The sequence below is a fragment of the Somniosus microcephalus genome, chromosome 15 (assembly GCF_052327205.1).
Source record: "Somniosus microcephalus isolate GS21.2 chromosome 15, FLI_Smic_1.0, whole genome shotgun sequence".
NCBI classification, from domain to species: Eukaryota; Metazoa; Chordata; class Chondrichthyes; order Squaliformes; family Somniosidae; genus Somniosus; species Somniosus microcephalus.
In genome coordinates, this window is record NC_141001.1 from 13260700 (window position 1) to 13287297 (window position 26598).

The following is a 26598-nucleotide window of genomic DNA, read 5'->3' on the forward strand; positions in this document are numbered from 1 at the left end:
AAGGCCGAGACTGGTATATTTGTTCTATATTTAAAGGCCGAGACTGGTATATTTGTTCTATATTTAAAGGCCGAGACTGGTATATTTGTTCTATATTTAAAGGCCGAGACTGGTATATTTGTTCTATATTTAAAGGCCGAGACTGGTATATCTGTTTTATTTATAAAGGCCGAGACTGGTGTATTTGTGTTTTTGGGGGGGGTTTCCCTCCATTAGTTTGTCATGTGGGAAGGGCACAGAGGTATCACAGTAAAAAATGTTCTTAAATTGCACTGTCCATGTTTTCTTTTGGAAGTCCTGGTTGCCCTGCTCGGCTGAGGGCTTGTGGAGCGGCTACATTCATCTTCTGCCATTGGCACAAGCCATTCCCTGAGAGGGGGCCTAGAACCGATTTGCAATAAGCCGCCGATGGGCGGCCCTTGCACTTTCTGCCTCCCTCCCGTGCTGGTCCTCCTCCTCCTCCTCCTCCTCCTCTGGTGGTCCTCCAATGTCTGCTGGCAGTGGCTGAGTCCTGCGGATAGCCAGGTTGTGCAGCATGCAGCACACGACAACGAAATGGCAGACTCGCTCAGGCGAGTACTGTAGGGCTCCCCCGGAACGATCCAGACAGTGGAACCGTTGCTTCAGCACGCCAATTGTTTGCTCAATGATGTTCCTGGTTGATTGATGGCTGTCATTGTATTGCTCTTCAGCAGGGGTGCTGGGCGCAAGGAGCGGGGTCATCAGTCAGGTGCACAAAGGATAGCCTTTGTCCCCGAGAAGCCATCCTCGTGAGTGAGGCTGGGCCTCGAACATGTCTGCCACAGAAGTCTGGCGCAGGATGAAGGCATCGTGGCTGCTGCCTGGAAAACGGGCATTGACAGCTAGGATGAGCTGCCTGTGGTCACACACCAACTGCATGTTGAGCGAATGGTAGCCCTTCCGGTTGCGGTAATCCTCGGCCTTCTCTAGAGGTGCCCGCAAAGCCACATGCGTGCAGTCAATGTCACCCTGCACCATGGGGAAGCCTGCAAATACTGCAAAGCCCATTGCACGCTCTTGCTGCTTGTCCACGATCATGGGGAAGGAGATGAACTGACGTCTCCTTCTGAAAAGGGCATTGGTCACCTGGTGGATGCAGCAATGTACCGCGAACTGGGAGATGTTGGAAATGTCCCCAGTAGCGGATTGGAAGGAGCCGGTGGCATAGAAGTTGAGAGCCACTGTCACCTTCACTGCCACCGACAGAGACGTCCTGCTCCTCAGCTGTGGCTGCAGATCTCCGCGAAGCAGGTGGCAGATCTCAGTGACCACCGCCCTTCTGAATCGCAGCCTCCGAACACACTGCTCCTCAGACATGTTCAGATATGAGAACTGCTGGCGGTAGACCCTGGGTGGGTAAGGCCTCCTTTGCCGACGCCTGTTGGCCCTTCTCCGTCTGGCCATGACTGGCACTCTCTCACGGCGTCTCTGAGCCCTTTGAATGCAATGGAGAAGCCCAACGTTTCCACCCATTGCAGCCCCCATTATATGTTTCCAATCAATGCTATGACACTGAAGTTAAAGACAAGTGCAAAGCTGTGGCCTGAAGCCACAAGTGCCTGTGCGAGTGTTGAGCCAAACCAGAAAGCTCTCTACCTTTGTCTCTCTCCAAATATCCGTCTCTCACAAAGAAGGAGTGGAGCAAAATGGCTGCCATTTATACTGCAGGAGGAGTCCCCCTTAATTAGCGCCCCCCCGCACCCCGCAGCGACTGGGAACCGTTCCCCTCTACCAGTCGCGGGGGGCGCCAGGCGCACAATAGGCCGGCGCCACTGAATTTCCGGTTCAGGGCGCACAAAGGGCGTTGCACCATGAAATGACGTCATTATCTGCGCGCGCAGCTGAGCGCGCGCAAAGGCTTTGCGCCGCCGCTAAATCTTAACTGAATTTCGCGAGAGGCGCAGATCACGCCGCGCCCGGGCGTTAGCCGCTTAGCGCCCCACTTCTCCTCCTCCTAAGGCGCTAGCGGCTGGCACAAACAACTGAATTTCTAGGCCTTAGCCTTTTAAACATTAGCATTATGGGAACAATACATTGACAATTGGCATGTGCCGCTTCCGAATCGCCACTGTCCTCACTGTGGTGTATTTGCATGAGTTCTCCACCAAACTTTGCCGTAAATTCGCCACGGGTGGATCAAGGTGCACAACAGTTTAACATCTGGCTTTCATCGCCAAATGCACCGTTCCAGGAAACTTCAAGCTTTCACTTTTTACAATCTGTTCCTGTTTCATTTTTTACAATCGGCTCCTGTTTTACTCTGATTTTCCAGTCTCTCCAGTTTTATTTTGATTACTCTAAGGTGTGCCTGCTTTAATCTGATGTTCCCAGACTGCCCTCGTTTTATGCTGATTTTTTTTCATGGCACCCTTGTTTTATCTTATGTTCTTTTCAATCTGCTCTTGTTTTATTTTGCATTCTTTGACTATGCTCCTGTTTTATTTTGCATTCTTTGACTATGCTCTTGTTTTATTTTGCATTCTTTGACTATGCTCCTGTTTTATTTTGCATTCTTTGACTATGCTCCTGTTTTATCTTGCATTCTTTGACTATGCTCCTGTTTTATTTTGCATTCTTTGACTATGCTCCTGTTTTATTTTGCATTCTTTGACTATGCTCCTGTTTTATTTTGCATTCTTTGACTATGCTCCTGTTTTATTTTGTCAGTTTTCCATGCTGCCTCCCCCACCCCCGCTTTTTCATTACTTTTCCAGGCTGCTCCTGTTCTAGATTTTTTTGGGGGTTGTTCCTGTTTTATCTTTATTTTCTCAGGCTGCTCCTGATTTATTTTCATTTCTTCCAGCCTGCTCCCATTTTGTTATTTTTCCAAACTGATTTACTTGGATTTTTTTTTCAGATTTCTCATCTCATATTATGCTACATATAATAATTGAACTGGAGCCCATGGGATTAAAGGGACAGTGGCTGCGTGGATAAAAAAATTGGCTGAGAGACAGAAAGCAGAGAGTAGTGGTGAACGGCTGTTTATCAGACTGGAGGAAGCTACACAGTGGTCTTCCCCAGGGGTCAGTATTAGGACTACTGCTCTTTTTGATGTATATTAATGACCTGCACTTGTATATACTGTAAAGTATGTGTCTATACTTAATCCAATAATGAAGAGACAGCTTGGAAGATTCAACGTAGGTCTTTACTTAATACCAACAGGCGGGAACTGAGGGGAGATCAGTACCCACAGTACTATTTATACCCCTATGGCCAGGAGTGGTACTATGGTATCACTACGCCCTACAAAGTAGTGCCGCCCTGGCCATAGGTTTAAAGTAACATACATATTACATACACAACATTTGTATATACAAGGCATAATTTCAAAGTTTACAGATGACACAAAACTCGGAAATGTAGTAAACAAGGAAGAGGATCGTAACAGACTTCAGGAGGACATAGACAGACTGATGAAATGGGCAGACACATGGCAGGTGAAATTTAATGCAGAGAAGTGTGAAGTGATGCATTTTGGAAGGAAGAATGAGGAGAGGCAATATAAACTAAATGGTACAATTTTAAAGAGGTGCAAGAACAGAGAGACCTAGGGGAGTGCATACACAAGTCTTTGAAGGTGGCAGGACAACGATTTATAAACAGAGGCAAGAGTACAAAAGCAAGGGAGTTACGCTAAATCTTTAGAAATCACACTGGGCCGGATTTTCCGATCAGAGGCTTCCTGTGTGCAGATGCCTCTGATCTGGAAAATCTACGCACTTATCTGCTGGCTCCGTAGGTCCCGAGACTTCCGATCCTGGGCCTCTCCTGGTCCGCGTGCGCAGAGGCGCAGGTGGTTCGCAAGCGCCCCAGGATCATGTGGGCCATGGGGAACCAATCAAAGAAGGGAATCCCGCCTTCACACTTTGGACAGGTCTCTGCGCACAGATCTGTCAAAAGTATGAATGGGGATCACTCAAAAAACACACTAAAACATTCATTTTTTTTAATCACATATTTAAAATTAGTTTAAATTATATTAAACTAGCTGGGGGGGGCCCGGCTTTGCCAGGGCTGTTTTGGGCCGGGCGGTTTAAATCGAGTGCAAGGCTTTGGGGCCTCTCTGTGTCCCTCTGTGAATCTGCTGCCGGGCAACATTTTAAATCGAGTCCCAGGCTTTTGGGCCCTGTCTCTGTCCCTTTGTGAATCTGCTGCCGGGCAACCATTTCTACCTTTTAATACCTTGAAAGATGAAAGTGAAAGTACTTATAAAACGTTTTTGGTAAATCTTATGTTATTTTTAAAAGAGATACTGGCCTAGAAATTCGGTATGGCCACCGCCAGGTCTTTTGCGCCCGAAATTTAGCGCTCGCCAGGTTTCCCGTAGCGTCCGCCTAAAATTCAGTTGCGACGGGCCAAGACGGCGGCGGGCGCTATTGCAGGGTTTGGCCGCCTCGCTAGGGGCGTTAAATGTCACTTTCAGGCGTTCAGCTCCCGCTGTGGCACCCGATGCGGTGCGGCAGGCTGGGGTACTGCAGGCCTCCTCCTTCTCTTAAGGAGGAGCTGCCTGCAGCCATCAGATCACCGGTGGATTCCCCCGGCAAATGAGCCCGGCACCACGGAGAAGTGCCAGGCTCGCGGGACAACAGACATCAGTGCCGCGGGGGGGTGGTGCAGGAGTCCGGGGAGGGAGGTGCGGGCAGGCGGCTGCAGGGAAAGCGGCCGGCAGCCGCTCCACCTTTATGCACCGGCCTTTCGGAGCTGCAAGACCCCGTTTCACAAACGCTGTTTGCGGCTGCCACGGGCGAGGCGGCCGCAACTGAATTTGGCCATCGGGCCGGAATAGCATTGCAACCGGGGTGCTGCGCACACCGATGACGTCATCGCTGCCGGCGCAGCACTACCGGCTAACGCCGATGTTAGGGTCCATCTGAATTTCGGGCGGTAAAAAACTTTAGGCGCAAACCACTTTATAGCCAATGAGTGGGCGCAAACGCAACTGAATTTCTAGGCCACTAACTTTTTCAAAGCTGGATGACCAAAGTTGTTTGAGCTGGAAGCTGAAGTAATGGCAGTGAAACAATGGCTGCCAGATCCCTGAGATGAAAACGATTAGTCCCGCCCACACACACACCGATTGGCCAACCATCAGGGGACCGTACTGTAGGATTGGTCAATCGTGACGGCACAGGATTGGTCGAACCTTGACGTCAGTCAATCAATGCTAAGTAGCAGATAATGAGTTTAATTTTGAAGGGTTTTTGCATAAGGCGCGAACAATTTTCGTCCGACCGAAAAGTAAATATGCTTACGAGCATCCCGGAAGCGTAAGCTTTCTTTGGAGGGAACGCGCGCGTAGGTACGCTCTATAACTTTCGAGCGCATAGCCGGACAGACGCACACATGAGGACAGACAGACAGAAGGACAGACAGATCGACTCGTTTATTTATATATATAGATGAAGCGCCCAGCGGTGCCGAGGCTTTTTCGAGGGCATGTTGTTGTTGGAAGAGAGAGAGAGAGCGCGACTGGGGGGGGGGAGGGGAGAGAGAGAGAGAGAGAGAGAGAGCGCGACTGGGGGGGAAGAGAGAGAGCGACTGGGGGGTAGAGAGAGCAACTGGGGGGAAGAGAGAGAGAGCGCGGGTGGGGGGAAGAGAGGGCGGGGGGGAAAAGAGGGCGGGGGGGAGGGGGGGAAGAGAGGGCGGGGGGGAGGGCGGGGCGGGGGAGGGGGCGGGGCGGGGAGGGCGGGGCAGGGGGGAGGGAGGGGGGAGGGGTGCGAGGGGGGGAGGGGGCGGGGGGGAGAGGGCGGGGGGCGGAGGGGGGGAGGGGCGGGGGCGGGAGGGGGGCGGGGGGGAGCGGCGGGGGGGCGGGGGAGGGGAGGGGCGTGGGGGGCGGGCGGCGGGGCAGGGGGGAGGGGGGAGGGGGCGGGGGGGGGGAAGGGAGGGGGAGGGCGGGGGAGGGGGGGCGGGGGGGAAGGGAGGGGAAGGGGGGAGGGAGGAAGGGAGGGTTTGAGGCTGAGAGACGGCCACGCCCGGTTGCCGGGGTAACCCTGCCGCGCCGCCCCACCCCGCACTCTCGAGAGCCCCGCTCTCGAAGCCCCAGCCGCCCCGCCCCGCTCTCCGAGCCCGCCCCGCACTCCCGAGAGCCCCGCTCTCCAAGCCCCAGCCGCCCCGCACTCCCGTTGCCGGGGTAACCCTTCCCACTCACCAAGGCCGAGATCCGCACTCTCGAGAGCCCCGCCCCCCCCCCGCCCGAGCCGAGCGCGGAACAGAGTCTCACCTGCTCCTGCTGCGCACGCGCCCTAACCCTCGTGGCTGACGCCGTTGCCCGGGTAACGTGATACCGGGGGGGGGGTGTGAGGAGCTTAGCAGCAGCCCAATTACCTAGCTCGGGCCTGGCTGGGCAAGAAAGGCCCAAGCTTTCAGGCCTAAGAAAAAAACGGGGAAAGGTAGGAAAAAGAATCTTCAGGTTAGATAAAATATTTACAAATGAGTGATTTATTTTAAAACAATTTAATAAATTCAATTTTATTTTGCTGGAAATGTATATTTGAAAAGAAAGACGCAGAAAGCAGGAAAAAGAATGGAAGCAAGATGGCGGCTACTCACCTCGGTTCAGAATGATAAGGCCCGCCCACACACGCACCGATCGGCCCGGCGGCACACGCCAGCAACCCGGCGTACGATTGGTCGAGCTCGAGGTCACTCTGTCGCTAATGAGCAGATAATGAGATGCTAATGAACAGAACGTTAAGGTTTTTCGGATACCGCGGGCGCGATTTTAGCCCGGCCGAAACGTAAATACGCTTAAAACCGTTTTGGAAAGGTAAGCTTTCTTTCGACGTAACGCACGCGTAGGTACGCCCTGTAACTTTCGAGCGCATAGCCGCCCAGACGCACACATGCAGACAGACAGAAGGACAGAAGGACAGACAGAAGGACAGACAGAAGGACCGATTTATATATATAGACTAGCTGGAGTGCCCGGCGGTGCCGAGGCTTTTTCGAGGGCATGTTGTTGTTGGAAGAGAAAGAGAGAGTGACTGGGGGGAAGAGAGAGAGCAACTGGGGGGAAGAGAGAGAGCGACTGGGGGGAAGAGAGAGAGCGACTGGGGGGAAGAGAGAGAGCGACTGGGGGGAAGAGAGGGCGGGGAGGGGAGGGTGGAGGGGGAGGGGAGGGGGGAGGGAGGGGGAGGGGAGGGGAGGAGGGGAGGGCGGGGGGGAAGAGAGGGCGGGGGGAGGGCGGGGCGGGGGGAGGGCGGGGGAGGGGGGAGGGGTGGAAGGGAGGGCAGGGGGGAAGGGGGGGAAAGGGGAGGGGGGAGGGGGGAAGGGGAGGGGGGAAAGGGGGGGAAGGGAGGGTGGGGGGGGAGGGGGGGAGGGGAGGGGGAGGTGAGGGGAGGGGGAGGGAGGGCGGGGGGAGGGGGAAGAGAGGGGGGCAGGGGGAGAGGGGAGGGGAGGGGGGAGCGGGGGGGGCGGCGGGGCAGGGGGAGGGGGCGGGGGGGAAGGGAGGGCGGGGGTGCGAAGAGCGGGGGGGAAGGGAAGGGAAGGGGGGAGGGAGGAAGGGAGGGCTTGAGGCTGAGAGACGGCCGCGCCCGGTTGCCGGGGTAACCCTGCCGCGCCGCCCCGCCCCGCACTCTCGAGAGCCCCGCTCTCGATGCCCCAGCCGCCCCGCCCCACACTCCCGAGAGCCCCGCTCTCCGAGCCCGCCCCGCTCTCCAAGCCCCAGCCGCCCCGCACTCCCGTTGCCGGGGTAACCCTTCCCGCTCACCAAGGCCGAGATCCGCACTCTCGAGAGCCCCGCCCCCCCCCGCCCGATCCGAGCGCGGAACAGAGTCTCACCTGCTCCTGCTGCGCGCGCACCCTAACCCTCGTGGCTGACGCCGTTGCCCCGGGTAACGTGACACCGGGGCGGGGGGGGGCGTGAGGAGCTTAGCAGCAGCCCAATTACCTAGCTCGGGCCTGGCTGGGCAAGAAAGGCCCAGGCTTTCAGGCCTAAGAAAAAAACGGGGAAAGGTAGGAAAAAGAATCTTCAGGTTAGATAAAATATTTACAAATGAGTGATTTATTTTAAAACAATTTAATAAATTCAATTTTATTTTGCTGGAAATGTATATTTGAAAAGAAAGACGCAGAAAGCAGGAAAAAGAATGGAAGCAAGATGGCGGCGACTCACCTCGGTTCAGAACGATAAGGCCCGCCCACACACGCACCGATTGGCCCGGCGGCACACGCCAGCAACCCGGCGTACGATTGGTCGAGCTCGAGGTCACTCTGTCGCTAATGAGCGGATAATGAGATGCTAATGAGCGGAACGTTAAGGTTTTTCGGATACCACGGGCGCGATTTTAGCCCAGCCGAAACGTAAATACGCTTAAAACCGTTTTGGAAAGGTAAGCTTTCTTTCGACGTAACGCACGCGTAGGTACGCCCTGTAACTTTCGAACGCATAGCTGCCCAGACGCGCACCTGCAGACAGACAGAAGGACAGAAGGACAGACAGAAGGACAGACAGAAGGACCGATTTATATATATAGATTAAATATTTTAAACAAAAATTAAATTTTTTGAAAAAAACAATTATAGTTTTTTATGGGGCTAAAAATGAAGTTACCTTTTTTAGAAGTATTTTAAAATTATAAATGAGTGAAATTTAAAATTTTTTAAAAACTTTTTTTTAACTCTTATGCTGGTAAAAGCAGGCCTTACACCTACTTTTACAGGCATAAGATTTTTAAAGGTTTTCAGCGGGCAGAGGTTGTGCAGAAAGCGGAACTCTCTGCCCGCGGAAGCCCTTCTCCCGGGCAGGCGGATGATCTGTCACGAGAATCCTTGACAGACCGGAAGTGCCGGGTTTTAGCGCATGCCTGAAACTGTCACTTGCAAGGCCCCTACGGGTGTGTACACACCTCATACACACCCGTGGGGGTCGGAAAATCCAGCCCACTGGTTAGGCCTCAGCTGGAGTATTGTGGCCAATTCTGGGCACCGCACTTTAGGAATGGTGTCAAGGCCTTGGAGAGGGCACAAAAGAGATTTACTAGAATGGTACCAGGGATGAAAGACTTCAGTTATGTGGAGAGACTGGAGAAGCTGGAATTGTTCTCCTTAGAGCAGAGAAGGTTAAGTGGAGCTTTAATAGAGGTGTTCAACATCATGAAGGGTTTTGAGAGAGTAAATAAGGAGAAACTGTTTCCAGTGGCAGAAGGGTCGGTAACCAGAGGACACAGATTTAAGGTAATTGGTAAAAGAACCAGAGACGACATGAGGAAAAAAAACTTACACGGTGAGTTGTGATCTGGAATGTGCTGCCTGAAAGAGTGCTGGAAGCAGATTCAATGATAACTTTCAAAAGGGAATTGGATAAATACTTGAAAAGGAAAAATTTGCTGGGCTCTGGGGAAGGAGCAGGGGAGTGGGACTAATTGGATAGCTCTTTCAATTAGAGTCAATGGCTGCGATTTCGCTTACCGAGGTGAGTCCGGGGCAGCGGGGTTTGGTAGTGCAGTCCCAGCCTGCTGCTGGCCCCAGCACGCTCTGTTGAAGTGATTTTACGATGATTGGGCTTGTTAAGCCCGCCCATCAAGGTTCCTGGCCAATTGAAAGGAAGTGGGTCTAATGACATCATTTGATGATGCGTCATCAGCCGATTTCCTTAAAGGGGACATGTCCAAATTTATTTTGACAGTTGTGCTGTCAGTGTTCCACAGCACTGAGGAACTGCGAAAACTGACAAGCACTGCACAGAGGTGCACGGCTGCACCCAGGCTCTCTCATCACTCCCTGCATATGTCTAGGGAGGGATCCACAGCATGCAGGGAGGTTCTCTTCCCTTCCCATGGACGGAAGAGACCTCCCCAGGAGACCAACGCAGCCTGGTTGCACATTGCAGAGGAGGGCACAAGCAGGGATTTCGTCAGGAGGACCAGGATGCAATGGCGCAAACCTTTCAATGATCTCAGTAGATCACGAAATGTTACTGCAAAGCCACACTCAACCTCATCCTGCTGTGCCACTCATCACATCCCCATCACTCTGCCATCCCTACCCTATTCCTGCACATCCTCACTCACAGCAACTTACCTTGCACCTCCACCATCCCTCTCTATCTACATTATCACTTCCGCACCTCACTAGCCATCCCTCACATTCACCCTCATCCTAGTCCAATCATGCCAAGTAACAACACACAAGGGTAGGAACTTAGGTGTTTTAGCCAATGTTCATGTGAAGTTTCTGTTAATATGCTGTCAAACATTGAAATCTTTATTTTCAACACCTTGCGTTCTTGGACAGGTTTGTGCGCACCTTTGGAAGTGGCTTCGTGAGTTGCAGTGAATGGTGAGACATAATGGTGTAAAGTCCGCGCCTCAATAGTACACGGACTTCGGGAGAACAGTTTAACAGGTACTTTACTGAACAGGAGGCAGCTTGAAACTGAAACTACAGAAGCCTGCTAGGGCCTTTTATACAGGGGTGGTCACTGCCAGTACTGCAGTCTAAGACCAGTTATTCCCTTAAAGGTACATACACAACAATTCCTCCCCTTTTAGATAAACTGTACATAACATTCATTTAACAACTAAATAATAACTAATTACAATTACAATTACAATTTTCTCAGTAATATATACATCAACTGAAATAGTCATTTATAAGTTCAGTATTTGAGGAGGCTTCCTGATCCGGACTGGATAGCGCCTTTCTCGAGTATCCTGTTCTGGCGGTGGAGTCAATTCTGGCTCATTGTCATTGGTTGGTTCGTCAGCTTCCAATATCCCTGCTTCTGAGGTAGACGCAATCTGTACTTCGGGCTCATTACCAGGTGCACATGCTTGTGGTACAGGTTTGGCTTGTTCCTGTGACTCTAGAATCTGGTCAGCATGGCGTCTCACGATGCTCTCTCCAACGTCCACTGTGTACATTAGTGGTCCCTGCTGTGTGCATATCGTGCCTGGCTGCCATTTCTCTGTTCGGTAGTCGCGGGCCAAGACTGGTTGCCCTATCTTGAAGCTCCTGGTTGGCTTCTCATTTATGTGCTGGAACTGCTTATCCTCAACATCTCGTCTTATGTTTGGTTTGAGCAAATCCAAGCGACATCTTAGTCTTGGTTGAAAAACAGTACGGCTGGAGTTTGGTTTGTTACTGCATGTGTCGCATTCCGGTAAGCAAACAGGAAGTTATCCACCTTGTGTTGCAGTGGTATGTCATCATTATACATTGCCTTTATGGCCTTTTTAAAGGTCTGAACAAACCTCTCAGCCAATCCATTTGTGGCTGGATGATATGGGGCAGATGTGTAATGTTTCACCCCATTATTCTTCAGGGACCTCCGGAAATCCTCAGACACAAACTGTGGTCCATTGTCGGAACAGATCTGTTCTAGCAACCCATTCCTGGTGAAGATGGTCCTTAGGACTGCAATAGTTTTCTCCGTGGTGGTGGAGGACATTTTAATGACCTTTGGCCATTTCGAATGGGCGTCCACAGCGATTAGAAACATTGAGTCCATAAATGGACCAGCAAAATCAATGTGTACCCATTGCCATGGAGATGAGGGCCACTCCCATGGATGTAGCAGGGCCTGTGGTGGAGCGTTTTGGACCTTCTGGCATCCTGTGCATCTCTTGGTCATATCCTCGATTTCTTTATCGATTCCCGGCCACCACACAAATGCCCTGGCTAGGCTCTTCATTTTTACCCCTCCCAGATGACCCTCGTGAAGCTCACAAGGTTCCCCGGCACACTGACAGCTGTTCCCTCCTTGGCGAGAATGCTGGCAACAATGAGTCACCATATGCTGGCCATCCCTTCACCGTCAAATCATAGACCCAAGAGAGTGTCGGGTCATTTCAGGTTTCCTTCTCAATACTTGCGTTTGTAACAGGCAAACATTCGACTATGGTCGCATGGAATATCTCCACAGGGTCCACTGCAGGTGCTTCTTCCGCCGTAGGCAACGGTAGGCGCGACAGCCCATCAGCATTTCCATGTTGTTTCATACCTTTGTACTCTATGTCATACTGATGTGCCCCTAGAAAAAGTGACCATCTTTGCAGCCGTTGCGCCGTCATCACCGGAACGCCCTTCTTTGGGTTAAAAATTGAGACCAGGGGTTGATGATCAGTCAGTAGGGTGAATTTCTGCCCGTGCAGATAGTGATTGAACTTCTTCACCCCCCACACCAGGCTGAGGGCCTCCCTGTCAATCTGGGCGTAGTTACGCTCGGTTGAGGTTAGCGAGCATGATGCAAAGGCTATTGGCCTCTCTGAAGCGTCACGGAATTTGTGTGACAGCACCGCTCCAATGCCGTAAGGTGATGCATCACATGCCAACCGAATCGGTAGTGTTGGGTTGTAGTGGGCCAATACTTCTTTTGAAGTGATTTGGCATTTACATTCCTGAAAGGCACGCTTACACTCATCACTCCATTTCCATGTTACACCAGTTTGAAGGAAGGCGTTCAGTGGGTGCAGAATTGTAGATAAATTCGGCAAGAACTTATGGTAGTAGTTCACCAACCCGAGGAACGACCTCAGTTGCGACACATTTCCTGGTGCTGGAGCCTTGACTACAGCCTCAATCTTGTCCGGCGACTTATGCAACCCTTCCTCATCAATCATGTGGCCACAATACGAGATTTGTCTCCTGAAGAACTCGCATTTGGGACGGTTGGCTCGTAGCCCATATTCTTGCAATCTCGTGAGCACCTGTTCCAGGTTGGCAAGGTGTTCATTGTCATTTTCGCCCGTATCCAGGATGTCGTCCAAATAACACCGGGTCCCCGGGATCCCTTGCAGGACTTGTTCCATTGCCCTCTGCCACATAGCCGGGGCCGATGCTACCCCAAATACCAGTCGATTGTACTGGTAAAGGCCTTTGTGAGTGTTTATCGTGAGGTATTTCCTAGATGCTTCTTCCACCTCCATTTGTAGATACGCTTGAGCCAGGTCAATCTTTGTAAAACGTTTCCCTCCAGATAGTGAGGCGAAAATATCTTCTATCCGCGGAAGCGGATACTGTACTGTGTGCAGGACTGGGTTCACAGTCACCTTGAAGTCCCCACAGATGTGAACCTTCCTTGGCTCCCCAGGCGTGCTGCTCAATGCTTTCTTCATTACAGGAATGATGGGTGTGGCCCACTCGCTCCAGTCCACCTTAGACAGCACCCCCGAACGCTCCAGACTCTCCAGTTCAGCTTCCACAGCTGGGCGTATCACATATGGCACCAGTCTGGCCTTGAAACATTTTGGGGTTGCGTTATCCTCAATCTTTATGGTTGCCTTTACTCCTTTTAGAGTCCCAAGTCCTTGTTGGAACACCTCTTCCGCGTCAGATAGAATTTGTGACAGACGTCCAGGTGCGACGTCATCATCTTTTTTGTCAGTCACAGTTAGTGCCAGAATGGAATGCCAATCCAATTGTAGCTTTCGGATCCATTCACGTCCCAATAATGGTGGTCCTCCATCTCGTAGTATATACATGTATAATTTCTGTGTTTCCTTTCCATTATATTCAACTGGCACCCTTATTTTTCCTCTGGGGTAGACCTTTTGCCCAGTGTATGTCTTCAATACAATGGACGTGTCCTTTAAGGGTATGTGTGAGAATAGCCGCTCATAGTCTCGTCGATTCATGACAGTTAGGGCTGATCCTGTGTCCAATTCCATCTTCACTGGCGACCCTGCTATCATGAGGGTGACCCAAATGGTTCGGTGATCTTCTTTTGCGATCACGTTGTGTAACTTTAAACAACTTAGTCGCCTGCTCCCGGAGTCCTTATCACTCTCCTGTTCTTCTGAACTACTATCTGTCAGTTTCTTTACTTTCCTGTACTGTTCCTTAGTAGTTCTTGTCGTGTTGGTCTTCTTTCCCGACCTGCAGACTCTTGCTATATGTCCCATTTTCCTGCATTGTCTGCATATTTTGTCTTTAAACCAGCAGTCCTTCTGCTCCTGGGTTGTTCTGCCGCAGCGATAGCACTTTTCGGCTCCATACGCCATTTTGTTAGCGCTGTATTCTTGTGGTTTCTGTTGTATTTCCGCAGCTCCCCGTGCTGCTGCTTCGTAGGATACTGCCACGCTGAAAGCCTGTTCTAGCGTCAGGTTCTTTTTTGAAAGTAGTCGTTTCTGGGTTCCTTCACTCTGTAGCCCGCAGACAAACTTATCCCGTAAGGTGTCTGCCAGTCCTGCTCCAAACTGGCAGTGCTTCGATAACTTGCGTAGTTCCGTAAGATAGTCAGCATTGCTCTCATCTTTGTGCTGGTTTCTTTTATGGAACTTGAATCTTTCTGCTATCAGCAGTGGTGCAGGGCTTAGGTGTTCCTGTAAGATATGAACAATCTCCTCAAAACTTTTCTCCATTGGTTTAGCTGGGGTAATTAAATTCCGCAATAGGCCGTACGTACTCGCACCCATCAGATTTAATAATAACGACGCCCTCTTTCCATCAGCCACCTCATTTGCCTTGCAGTACACTTCAATTCTTTCCACATACGTGGTCCAGTCTTCTACCTCATTGTCGAAAGCAGTGATACTGCCACTTTTCGGCATCTTGGGCGATTTAAAATTGCGCCTCCCGCACTTTTGCTTCTTCCCCAATGGAATAAAATGGCGCCTCCCGCGCTTTTGCTTCTTCCCCAACGGGATAAAATGGCGCCACCCGCGCTTTTGCTTCTTCCCCTTACTGCCATGCTGCTCCTAGCATTCTACGGGGTAATGGCGGCGACCCGCAGCTTCGGCGCGTCTCGCTTTCCTTCCCCCCCGTTTAGTTTCTCTCCACTGTCCTGCTCTCGAGCACCGACCGCGCCCTGTGCGCTCCACCTTCTCTCTGTTTTCTTTTCCCGGCGACGCTGCGCGGCCCGATTTGTAGAGCCGCTCGATCGAACTTGAGCCCGCCGCAGTCCGGAAGGGTCAGCGCGCTACCTGCTACCAGCACGATTCGCTGGAACCACAGTCTCTCCCGCAATTCTCCGAACACCAATGGATTCTTTGGGCGGTTGCCCTCGGTCGACGCCCATTGCTCAGACTACGACCTGCCAGGACCTTCCTTTCAGGCGAGATCCCCGTGAGATGATGCCACACTGCAGGTGAGTTCAAACTTACTCGTCGCCACTGTAAAGTCTGCGCCTCAATAATACACGGACTTCGGGAGAACAGTTTAACAGGTACTTTACTGAACAAAAGGCAGCTTGAAACTGAAACTACAGAAGCCTGCTAGGGCCTTTTATACAGGGGTGGTCACTGCTGGTACTGCAGTCTAAGACCAGTTATTCCCTTAAAGGTACATACACAACAATTGGTATCCCCCCACCCCTGCAATGGTGATGAGTGTGAAAGGAATGGCTTGGGCATTGCAGAGATACTTTATGGTGCTGGTGTGGGGTGATGTCAACCTGGTGCATCATGTGGCAGCCAGGGTATGCAGCGTCAAGTGAAGTAAATGTGGCCATGGCGACGTCATCCCTGGCATCCTGGCCAGCAATGTGCTGATGCCCTGTGCCCTGTGCAGCACCAGTTGATTGCGGAGAAGTTTAGTGTTGTTGTTGGTGCTGCTGGTGTGCCTAGTGCTGCTGGTGTTGGGACTGATCGTGGTGGGATTCTGAGGACCAAGGTGAGATATTTTCAAGGGCACTGATGCTGATGGAATAGATGGCAGGTGAGGTTGAGATGACAGAAGCGATCTGTCAATGGTGAGAGAGGTTGTTCCATTGAGGTGACACTGGATAGACAGTTTGCTCCAAACACTTGCAACCTGCATAAAGCTCAATCTGTCTTCCAGATGCAGTAAGCAACAGCTTCTAACCTTGGAAAGTGAACAGCTATGAAATGAGAGCTTTTCCAGACCATTTGCAGCTGTCAATTTAGTTAATCATCCCATGCTGACACAACACCCGACCTCCTTACCTGACATGATCCCCGAGCAGCGGGGAAGCCATTGGCGAACTCTAAAAATCTAAAGGTGAGCTTAAAATAGCTTTTAAGTGCCTGTTGACAAGCTCTTAATAATCTAAATTGCCTCCCCCGCCGCTTGGTGTCAGGTCTGTTCAGCGCTGACAGACCCGACACCTGGGAGACTCGTGTGGAGGCGTGTTGACAACGGGTTCCCTACCGGGAATTTCACAGCCGACCTGCCTCTGATCCCATCCTCTCAGCGCTGGTAGAATTCCGGCCTATGACTTTATTGTTATTTTTCCAAGCTGCTCTTATTAAATTCTGAATTTCCAGTTGTATTTTCAATTTTCTATCATTTTTCTGCTTTGGTTTTACCAGGCTGCTCCTGTATTATTTTGATTCTCACAAATGCCCCCATTTTATTCTGATTTTCTCTGTCTAATTGCTTGTGTTTAATTTTTTTTCCAGTCTTCACTGATTTTATAGGTTTCAACAGCCTTCCCATGTTTTATTTTGATTTCGCTTTTTTGATTATTTTTCTAGGCTGCTCCTGCTTTGTTTGATTTTTTTTCCCAGGCTGTTTCTGTTTTATTTGGAGTTTCTAGACTCACTGCGGTTTGTTTTGAATTTTCTGGTTGTTTCTATTTAGTTTTTGTCCCCTAGCTATTCCTGTTTTATTTTTAATTTCCATGACTCTCCCGAGGCTGTTCCTGTGTTTTTATTATTATTCCAGTTGCTTTTTTTTCTTCTAAAGACAATTGAGCACACGGATCTAGGCAGACGCCCCAGTGTGGTGCTGAGGGAGTGCTGCACTGTCGGAGGTGCCATTTTTCAGATGAGACGTTGAACCGAGGCCCCGTCTGCTCTCTCAGGTGGACGTGAAGGATCCCATGGCACTGTTTCGGGAAAGAGCGGGGGAGTTGTCCCCGGTGTCCTGGCCGATATTTGTCCCTCATTCAACATCACTGAGGCAGATTATCTGGCCATTGTCACGTTGCTGATTGTGGGAGCTTGCTGTGTGCAAATTGGCTGCTCCGTTTCCTACATTACAACAGTTTCTACACTTCAGAAGTACTTCATTGGCTGTAAAGTGCTTTGGGACGTCCTGAGGTCATGAAAGGTGCTATATAAATGCATGTCTTTCTTGCATTTTTCTGGTTTGCTCTTGAAAACTGACTCCTTGCTGGGAGAACAGACTTTAGGCACTGTTTCTCCTCCAGTACTTCACCCAAGTGACCACTTCTCATCTCCTGAGCATTGATGGTGAGTGTCGGTGATAAGTTTTCTCTTATCCCCTTTTTTAAATCTTTAGGTTATTATTTTTTCCACCCAGATCCTCCACCACCTTTATTGGTTTAAAGTCTTTTCTACAGTCCTGTTTATCCTTTCTGCTAAGACTTTAGTCCCAGCCCAGTTCAGATGCAGCAGTATAGCTCCTTCCTGTCCCATGAAATGGAACGCCTCCTTCCCACTCCAGTCTTTCAGTTACGCATTCACTTTCTTGATCTCCACCAACTTGGGCAGGACTAAATTAAGATAGATGGAGGAATGAAGGAGTTTTGGATTCTGGTGTTCAAAGCCTTGCATGAATTGAGAAATGAGTGGATATTCCCCCAATGAACCTTAAGCCAGTGGTTGGTGAAAGGCTGGTATTGCTGTTATGTGGAATCTGGACCCTGGTTTCAGATGGAGGTCCACCAGGAACACTGATGTAACATCACAGGAGAGAGGGTTCATGTCTTGTGCAATAGATGACACAAAACTTGGAAGTATAGTGAACAGTGAGGAAGATAGTGATAGATTTCAAGAGGACATAGACAGGCTGGTGGAATGGGCGGACACATGGCAAAATTTAACACAGAAAAGTGCGAAGTGATACATTTTGATATGAAGAACGAGGAGAGGCAATATAAACTAAAGGGTACAATTCTAAAGAGGTTGCATGAACAGAGAGACCTGGGGGTATATGTGCACAAATCGTTGAAGGTGGCAAGGCAGGTTGAGAAAACGATTAAAAAAACATACAGGATCCTGGGCTTCATAAATAGAGGCATAGAGTACAAAAGCAAAGAAGTTATGATGAACCTTTATAAAACACTGGTCCGACCTCAACTGGAGTATTGTGTCCAATTCTGGGCACTGCACTTTAGGAAGGATGTGAAGGCCTTAGAGAAGGTACAGAAAAGATTTATGAGAATGATTCCAGGGATGAGGGACTTCAGTTACGTTGATAGACTGGAGAAGCTGGGGTTGTTCTCCTTAGAGCAGAGAAGGTTGAGAGGAGATTTGATAGAGGTGTTCAAAATCATGAGGGGTCTAGACAGAGTAGATAGAGAGAAACTGTTCCTATTGGCGGAAGGGTCAAGAACCAGAGGACACAAATTTAAGGTGATTGGCAGAAGAACCAAAGGCGACATCAGGAAAAACATTTTTAAGCAGTGAGTGGTTAGGATCTGGAATGCACTGCCTGAGAGGATTGTGGAGGCAGACTTAATCGTGGCTTTCAAAAGGGAATTGGATCAGTACCTGAAGGAAAAAAATTTGCAGGGCTACAGGGAAAGGTTGGAGTGGGACTAGCTGAAGTGCTCTTGCAGAGAGCCGGCACGAGCTTGATGAGCCGAATGGCCTCCTTCTGCGCTGTAACCATTCTATGATTTTATCATTCTAATTTTATGTTTCCAGCCTGCTCCAATCTGATTTCAATTTTTTTGGGCAGCTCCATTTCTTTTTTACCAAGCTGCTCCTGCTACTTTGTTGGTAGGCTGTTCCAATTGCTCCCCCCACCACTCCCCTCCCCCCACCCCAGGCTGATCTCATTCCTACTTCTTTTTCTGTTACATTTATTCCATTAGACTGCTTCTATAGATGAAGAATTGCCAGATAACAAGATGTTAAGCTCAAATACTAGGTTCACACGACAGTCTTGGAGCCACAAATAGGTTAAGAAGCGTGTAAGTGCTATTGTTGGCACCATCAGAATATCGGAATGCTGTAATATTCATCCTTCCCCACTGCCATGGTAATGGTCTTTGGGAGAAGGGCCTAAAGTGAAGAAACCATTGCAGGCACCATTCTGACAACATTTGATTGGCAGCTAACAGGACAGCATAGCTCGTGCAGCTGAGCTGTTGGCAAACCTCACTTTCCTTCTCTTTGCTTTTGAATTGAACTGTCTCACTTTTCCTCTCTCTGTTACCAGCAGGTACAAGAATGTATTTGTTGGGGTGTGGGATGTAGTTTTAAGTCATGTGTTGTGATACCAGGATTATTGTTGCGTAGCTAACAGTTAGAATATAAATGTTATTGTGCATGTTAGGGTGGGAACCCTTCGTCAAGTGCAAACCAGGAGTGGAGGCAGGCATGTGGCCTGGATTTTATGAATAATTATCCTGTTTTCCATGCTTCAATAATCTCTTTTAGTTGTCTAGCTGCCTACAGCACTCTGAATTGAATCTAGTAATGAAACAGGTGAGCTATGAAGTAGCTCCAGCCTCTTCCTAACAGCCAGCAGGAAGATATTTTAATCTCGGCAGTTTGGGTTTTTTAAACCCAATGTCCAGAGCTGAAAGAAGAGTGTTTGAATTGATTGCTGTACCTTGGCCCAACAGAAAGGTCTGCTTAAAGCAACATCTCTTTTGACATGCTCAGTAGCCTGAGGATTAAACCTCATAAAAAGATGATTCTTTTCTTGTACATATCTAATGTTGAATCCACTGTCAAATAGAATGCAGGGCTTGGTGTCACAGAGTAAAACAAGTCAATTAATGAAAGCTCAGACAACAAGTGCAGTTGATTTGCTTTTATTGACCATTATTATTGAAACTAATGGAAGAGATCACAGAAAAGCTCAAAGAAAGGAGGTTTACTTGTAATCAGAATGCCTGTACAAATACCAAGCATGAAAAGCAAGGGTGAGATGACACTTCATTTACCAGCAACCTGAAGGAACAGTCATAGGTCGTGGGCCATGTAGTACTAGATTCTAATAGCGCTGCTTATTTATGGCCCTCATTGCAATGGCCATCCTCATGCAGAGTAGCAATTTAAAGCAGTTTATTAAGATGGTAACCACACGTGCAGTTGCTGGAAACCCCATCTTTATATAACATTTGCCACCATAGCTCTGTAACTCTTGCGGATACAGCTTTTTAGTTGTTCTTACAAGTACATTTCTTTACAAAGCAACAGGTAGAAACACAGCCATCAAAATAAGACACAAACTAAACAGAACTGAAGTAGCAGATTGCTGTTTTTAATCTAACTGTATAGCTTTAGGCAGTGACTAACAGTGTTGCCATGTCAGTCAGCAGGCTGATGCATGGGATTATGTCCCAGAGAGGATGAAGTACATGTTTCAGCTCTATCTAGATTTGTGGACCCTTTTGAATTGATCACAAGAACAAGAAATGATGGAAAAAAATATATTACAGTGTTTAATTTAAAAATGGTAGAAACATTGTCTTAAAATTCTACTGAAGGATTTAGTGAATTTACGGGAGTATCTAAGAGCCCATATTTTCTATACTTTCTAACCTTTGTTCTTCTTCAATTTACTGGGGGCCACCTTATGAGCTGGAGGCTCCGGCAACTGCTTGGTGGGTTCTCCACATTCTATAGATACACAGCCGCACTCCGTTACATAGGTGTAGGTGAACTCAATTGTTGTGTCATCTGGACAAAGTAACGTGATATTTTGCTTGCCGGTTGCTAACTCCTGACAGCAGGTGCAGTTATGTGAAATCATATTTGCTTCAGCAGAATATCTGTCAGAGAACCAAGAGGAAATATTACTTAGATTATTGGCGTCTAGATATACAAAAATAAATTATCGATCTATCAACTAGTACTATATTAAAAACATTAGATCTGCATGCACATCCTGTCAATTTCTTTGATTATAAATGTCTATTTTCACATTTTTAACTGTCTATGTCCTGCTGCCATTAATCCCTGCCCCAGCGGAGGCACTGCAGCATCACCAGTGTGATTACGGTGCGGCAAATTGACAAAGCTAGTGTTCATTATAAATGTGGACGTAGGACACAGGAATTTGTAATGGAAATACAAAAATTAGGAAATGACTTTAAACAGAGGACTGACTGCCACCTGGGTGTAACTGTAGCATAACAAGTTTACATAGACTGTTTCTATTATAATTGTGGACATAGACATTTATAACAGAAATGTATGAAAATAAAGACAGAGGGGTAGATTTTCCCGAACCTGTTGGGAAGAAGGCGGGACTTCCCCTTTCGGGTTTTTGACCCGCCTACTTCGACGTCCGGCCAATCCACACAATTTTCCCTTGATTGACCTTGTTGAGCCCGAGCAGGCCAATTAAGGGCCACCCGGCAACAGGTGACGTCACAGACTGCAATTTCATCTGTCAAGAGTTTTTGACAGATGAAATAGCAGCGTTTCACAGCTATTTGAAGCTATGAAACACTGACACTCTGAGTTCTAACATGAGTCCTTCTGCACAGACTCAGTTAGAACTCTCACCGGCACTCAAAGCTGAAGGCTGTCACTTTTGACAGATCGCAGCCATTCGGCTTTCAGTTCCGGCTGAGTGGTGCGCTCCCGACAGCTACAGGAAGAAAGGCTGTTAAGGTAAGTACAGATAAGTAAAACTTCTTTACACACTTTAGACACACCAAACACACTTACCTTTGCACTCATGCACCCATCACTCACCTGAACACCGACATCGCGACCCCTCCAACTCCTTCAACCCGACGGCTCTAACCTGGCGTGGTTTGGAGCCGTCGGGAAACCCACACGAAACCCCTCAAAATAGGGATTAGGCCAAAAACTGCCCGTTAACTATCTGTTAACAGGCAGTTGATTGGCACTAATCCCTTCCCACCTGGTTTCGGCGGGTGCCAGTGCGGGGCGGATACCCGCCGCCCCCGCCGCCCCTGAAACCTACGTGGGGCGGGTTTTGGGCGGGATGGTGTCGGGACCCCCAAATTCAGGATTTCCCCCCCCCACGCCTGAAACCCCGCCTGACGGCTCCACGAAAATCTAGCCCTGAGCACTGATCCTATTTTCCCCCAACCACTAGCCCCGCTTCACCTGAAGACTACACTTGGGTCGAGCCAAGGTCCCTCTGAATTTCCTCAGAGCTGCTCCTGCTCTGCCCCTGTTACCTTACCGAAAGTGCAGTGTAGTTATTTCCCATGTGGAACAGGACCACTGGCTCACCCAAACAACTCTACAGTCTGTGTGTATGCTCCTTGATGTCATTCACCTTACCTTCAAGGGCACAACATAGTGTTCTGGATTCCAGGTCATGTCCAAAAACACAGGAGGTCATTTCTATCTTCACCGCTTGGGTGGAAAACTGGCGAAACGGATTGCCTTGCCTGTTATAGATCTTGCCCGATTTTCATTTCATTTCTGCCAGTCTGCCCCCATACAAGCTTAACCTTTTAACATAGTAACATAGAGATAGGAACAGGAGTAGGCCATTCGGCCCTTCGAGCCTGCTCCGCCATTCAATGAGATCATGGCTGATCCTCGTCTGAGATCATAGCTGATCTTACCAGTTCAGTACCCCGTCCCCGCCTTTTCTCCGTAACCCTTAATCCCCTTAGCCTTCAGAAATATATCCAATTCTCTCTTGAAAATATTTATTGAATTAGCCTTCACAGCCCTCTGTGGCAGGGAATTCCACAGGCTCACCACTCTTTGAGTGAAGAAATTCTTCCTCATCTCTGTTTTAAATGATTTGCCCGCTATTTTTAGACTGTGGCCCCTGGTTCTGTGCTCCCTGGCCATTGGAAACATTCTCTCTGAATTCAGCCTGTCCAGGCCTGCCATAATTTTATATGTTTCGATGAGATCCCCTCTCAATCTTCTAAACTCCAGTGAGTACAAGCCCAAACTATTTAATCTCTCTTCGTAGGTCATTCCCGCCATTCCAGGTATCAGCCTGGTGAATCGCCGTTGCACTCTTTCCATGGCAAGAACATCCTTCCGCAGATGGGGCGACCAAAACTGTACACAATACTCCAGATGCGGTCTCACCAGCACCTTGTACAGCTGTAGTAAGGTATCCCTATTCCTATACTCGAACCCCCTTGATATGAAGGCCAACATACCATTTGCCTTCTTAATCGCCTGTTGCACCTGCATGCTCTCCTTCAGTGACTGGTGCACAAGAACACCCAGGTCCCTCTGCACTTCCCCATCTCCCAATCTATTGCCATTTAGATAATAATCTACCCTCCTGTTTTTACCCCCAAAGTGGATAACCTCGCATTTATCCACATTATAGTGCATCTGCCACGTATCCGCCCATTCCCCCAACCTGTCCAAATCGCACTGTAGCCTCCTGACATCCTCATCAGAGCCCACCCCTCCTCCTAGTTTAGTGTCGTCAGCGAATTTGGAAATATTGCATCCAATTCCCTGATCCAGATCATTTATATATATTGTGAACAGCTGGGGTCCCAGGACAGATCCTTGTGGCACCCCGCTGGTCACTGCCTGCCACTCTGAAAACGAGCCGTTTATTCCAACTCTCTGTTTTCTATCCGCCAGCCAGTTCTCTATCCACGTTAATACTTTGCCCCCAATCCCATGAGCCTTAATTTTGCATGATAATCTTTTGTGTGGAACCTTATCGAAGGCTTTCTGGAAGTCAAGGTACACCACATCCACTGGCTCTCCCCCATCTATTTCACCAGTTACTTCCTCAAAAAATTCCAGCAGATTAGTCAAACACGATTTACCCTTTGTAAATCCATGTTGACTCTGTCCGATCCTTTCCCCATTTGTCAAGTGCTCCGCTATTTTATCCTTAATAATGGACTCTAGCATTTTGCCCACAACCGATGTAAGGCTTACTGGTCTATAATTCCCTGCTTTCTCTCTACCCCCCTTTTTAAATATTGGGGTAACATTAGCTACCCTCCAATCCACGGGTACTGTTCCCGAGTCAATGGAGTTCCGGAAGATGATCCTTAGAGCATCTGCTATCTCCAGGGCCACCTCCTTAAGTACCCTAGGATGTAGTTTATCAGGCCCCGGGGATTTGTCGGCCTTCAGTCCCCTCAACTTACCCAACACCATATCCCTAGAGATACTAATTTCTGTCAGCTCCTCCCTCTCATTAGTCCCTATGTTTGCCGATATTCCTGGGAGGTTATTTGTGTCCTCCTTTGTGAATACAGAACCAAAGTATGAGTTTAATTGGTCTGCCATTTCCTTATTCTCCATTATATATTCTCCCGAATCGGACTGCAGGGGACCGACTTGGGATTTTACCAGTCTTTTCCTCCTGATATACCGATAAAAGCTTTTGCAGTCTGTCTTTATGTTTGCTGCAAGTTTACTTTCGTATTCTATTTTCCCCTTCCTGATTAATCCCTTTGTCCTCTTCTGCTGTATCCTGTACTGCCCCCAATCTTCCGGTCTGGTGCTTTTTTTGCCAGTTGATATGCCCTTTTTTTTGATTTTATGCTGTCCCTAATTTCCCTCGTTATCTTAGAGACCCCATTAATAGCACCTGTCTCCCCAGAAAACTATGCTCCATGGGGCCATGGCCCACAATTTCCACCAACCATCTTGTTTCTTTCCGAAACAGGCTGTAGAATCAGTCAACTCCTCACATTCCAGACCATGGAAGCAGTTGACTAGTTTCAGCCTCCTGACCACATTTTTTATTTAGATGGAATCTGCAAACCTAAAACAATTCAAGGACAGAGGCATAGTACAAGATGAACAATGGAATCAAGGCTGGAACACTACCAGACTAACAATGTAACAATGAGGATAATCCTGCCCCATGTAATGTATATACCTTTAAGGGGGGAACTATCTTTTACAGCTCATGTATACTGCAGTACCGGCAGTGACCACACCTGTATATAGCCCTGACTAGTAATCTGTACAGATCAGTTCCAGAGTGAGCCACGTTGAGTAAACACCTGTTATACCGTTCTCCTGCAGTCTGTGTCTTATTATACACAGACGCAACATTGGCGACGAGGCAGGTTCGAACCTACCTGCAACTCTGCATCACCTCCCGGGGATTCGTTCCTGGAGATCAGTGGATTGGAGGTCAAGGCCAGAGACTCGGGCGTCGACCACGGGCAACCGCCCAGTCACCCAGCAGAGACTCGAGAATTGCGGGGGAGGCTGTCGAGAGCCAGGCTTGGCTTTCCAGTCGAGGTGGTCCAGCGAAACGGGCTGGCAACAGGTAGTGCGCAGACCCTTCCCGGACAGCGGTGGGCTAGAGCCCGACCGAGCGGCACAGCAAAGGGCCGAGCAGCATCGACGGGGGAGAGAGAGAGAGAGGGCAGAGCGCACAGGGCGCAGCCGGTGTTCAGGGGCCGAGCAGCGTCGAAGAGAGGGAGAGAGAGACGCGCAGAAACCCGCGAGGCGCCGCCATTGCCACGAGGACCGCCGAGAGCGGCATTGGCAGCAGCGCAGGAAAAGCGCGCAAAACCTACAGGGTGCCGCCATTGCCACGAGAACCGCCGGGAGCGGCGTTGGCAGCAGCGGGGGAGGAAGGAAAGCGCGGGAGACGCCATTTTAAGCCATTGGGAGACGCCATTTTAAACCACACCCTTAATGCCGAAGAGTGGCAGTATCACCCCGTTTGACAATGAAGTCGAAGATTGGACTACATATGTCGAACGAATAGAGGTATACTGCAAGGCAAATGAGGTGTCAAATGACAAGAAAACATCGGTATTGTTAAATTTAATGGGTGCAAAGACGTATGGTTTATTATGAAATCTAGTAACCCCAACGAAGCCAATGGAAAAGAGTTTTGAAGACATAGTAACGATACTACGGGAACATTTAAACCCCACACCGCTGCTGATAGCAGAAAGATTCAAGTTTCACAAACGGAACCAGCATAAGGATGAAAGCAATGCTGATTATTTAACAGAACTGCGCAAACTATCGAAACACTGCCAGTTTGGAGCGGGACTGGCAGATACCTTAAGGGACAAGTTTGTGTGTGGGCTTCAAAGCGAAGGAACCCAGAAACGGCTTTTATCTGAAAAGGACCTTACGCTGGACAAGGCTTTCAGCATTGTGGTATCATATCAAGCAGCAGCACAGGGCGCTGCAGAGATACAACAGAGACCGCAAGAATATGGCACAAACGAGATGTCATATGGAACAGAGAAGTGCTATCGTTGTGGCAGAACAACACACGACCAGAATGATTGCTGGTTCAAAGACAAAGTGTGCAGACAGTGTGGAAAAGTAGGACACATAGCACGAGTCTGCAGGTTGGGAAAGAAAACCAGCAATAAGAAACCTACCAAAGAAAAGTACAAGAAGGTACATAAGATGACGGAGAATAGTTCAGACAAACAAAAGAGTGATAACGACTCCGAAAGCAGGGAACTGAGTTGTCTGAAACTACATAATGTGATCACAACGGAGGATCACCGAACCATTTGGGTCACTCTCAAGATAGCAGGAGTCCAGGTAAAGATGGAATTGGACACAGGATCAGCCCTAACAGTCATAAACCGACGGGACTACGAGCGGCTATTCTCACACATACCCTTGAGAGACACAAAAATTATTTTGAAGACGTACACGGGGCAAAAAGTCTACCCCAAAGGAAAAATAAGGGTGACCGTTATATATAACGGTAAGGAAACACCAAAACTAGACCTGTATGTATTGCAAGATGGAGGACCACCATTACTGGGACGTGAATGGATCCAGAAAATACAACTGGATTGGCATTCCATACAGGCACTGACAG

General features: G+C 49.0%; 1 protein-coding gene across 1 annotated transcript in view; it reads right to left on the minus strand.

Moving 5' to 3' along the window:
- Positions 1 to 19641: 19641 nt before the first annotated feature.
- The window catches only part of LOC147106550 (intestinal mucin-like protein), a 65578-nt gene continuing 58621 nt past the window's right edge, over positions 19642 to 26598 (minus strand). Inside the window, exon 13 of the mRNA XM_086007501.1 lies at positions 19642 to 20620. Within this exon, the coding sequence (XP_085863627.1) occupies positions 20386 to 20620 (235 nt within the window). The 3' untranslated portion in view covers positions 19642 to 20385. The remainder of the gene's footprint in view (positions 20621 to 26598) is intronic.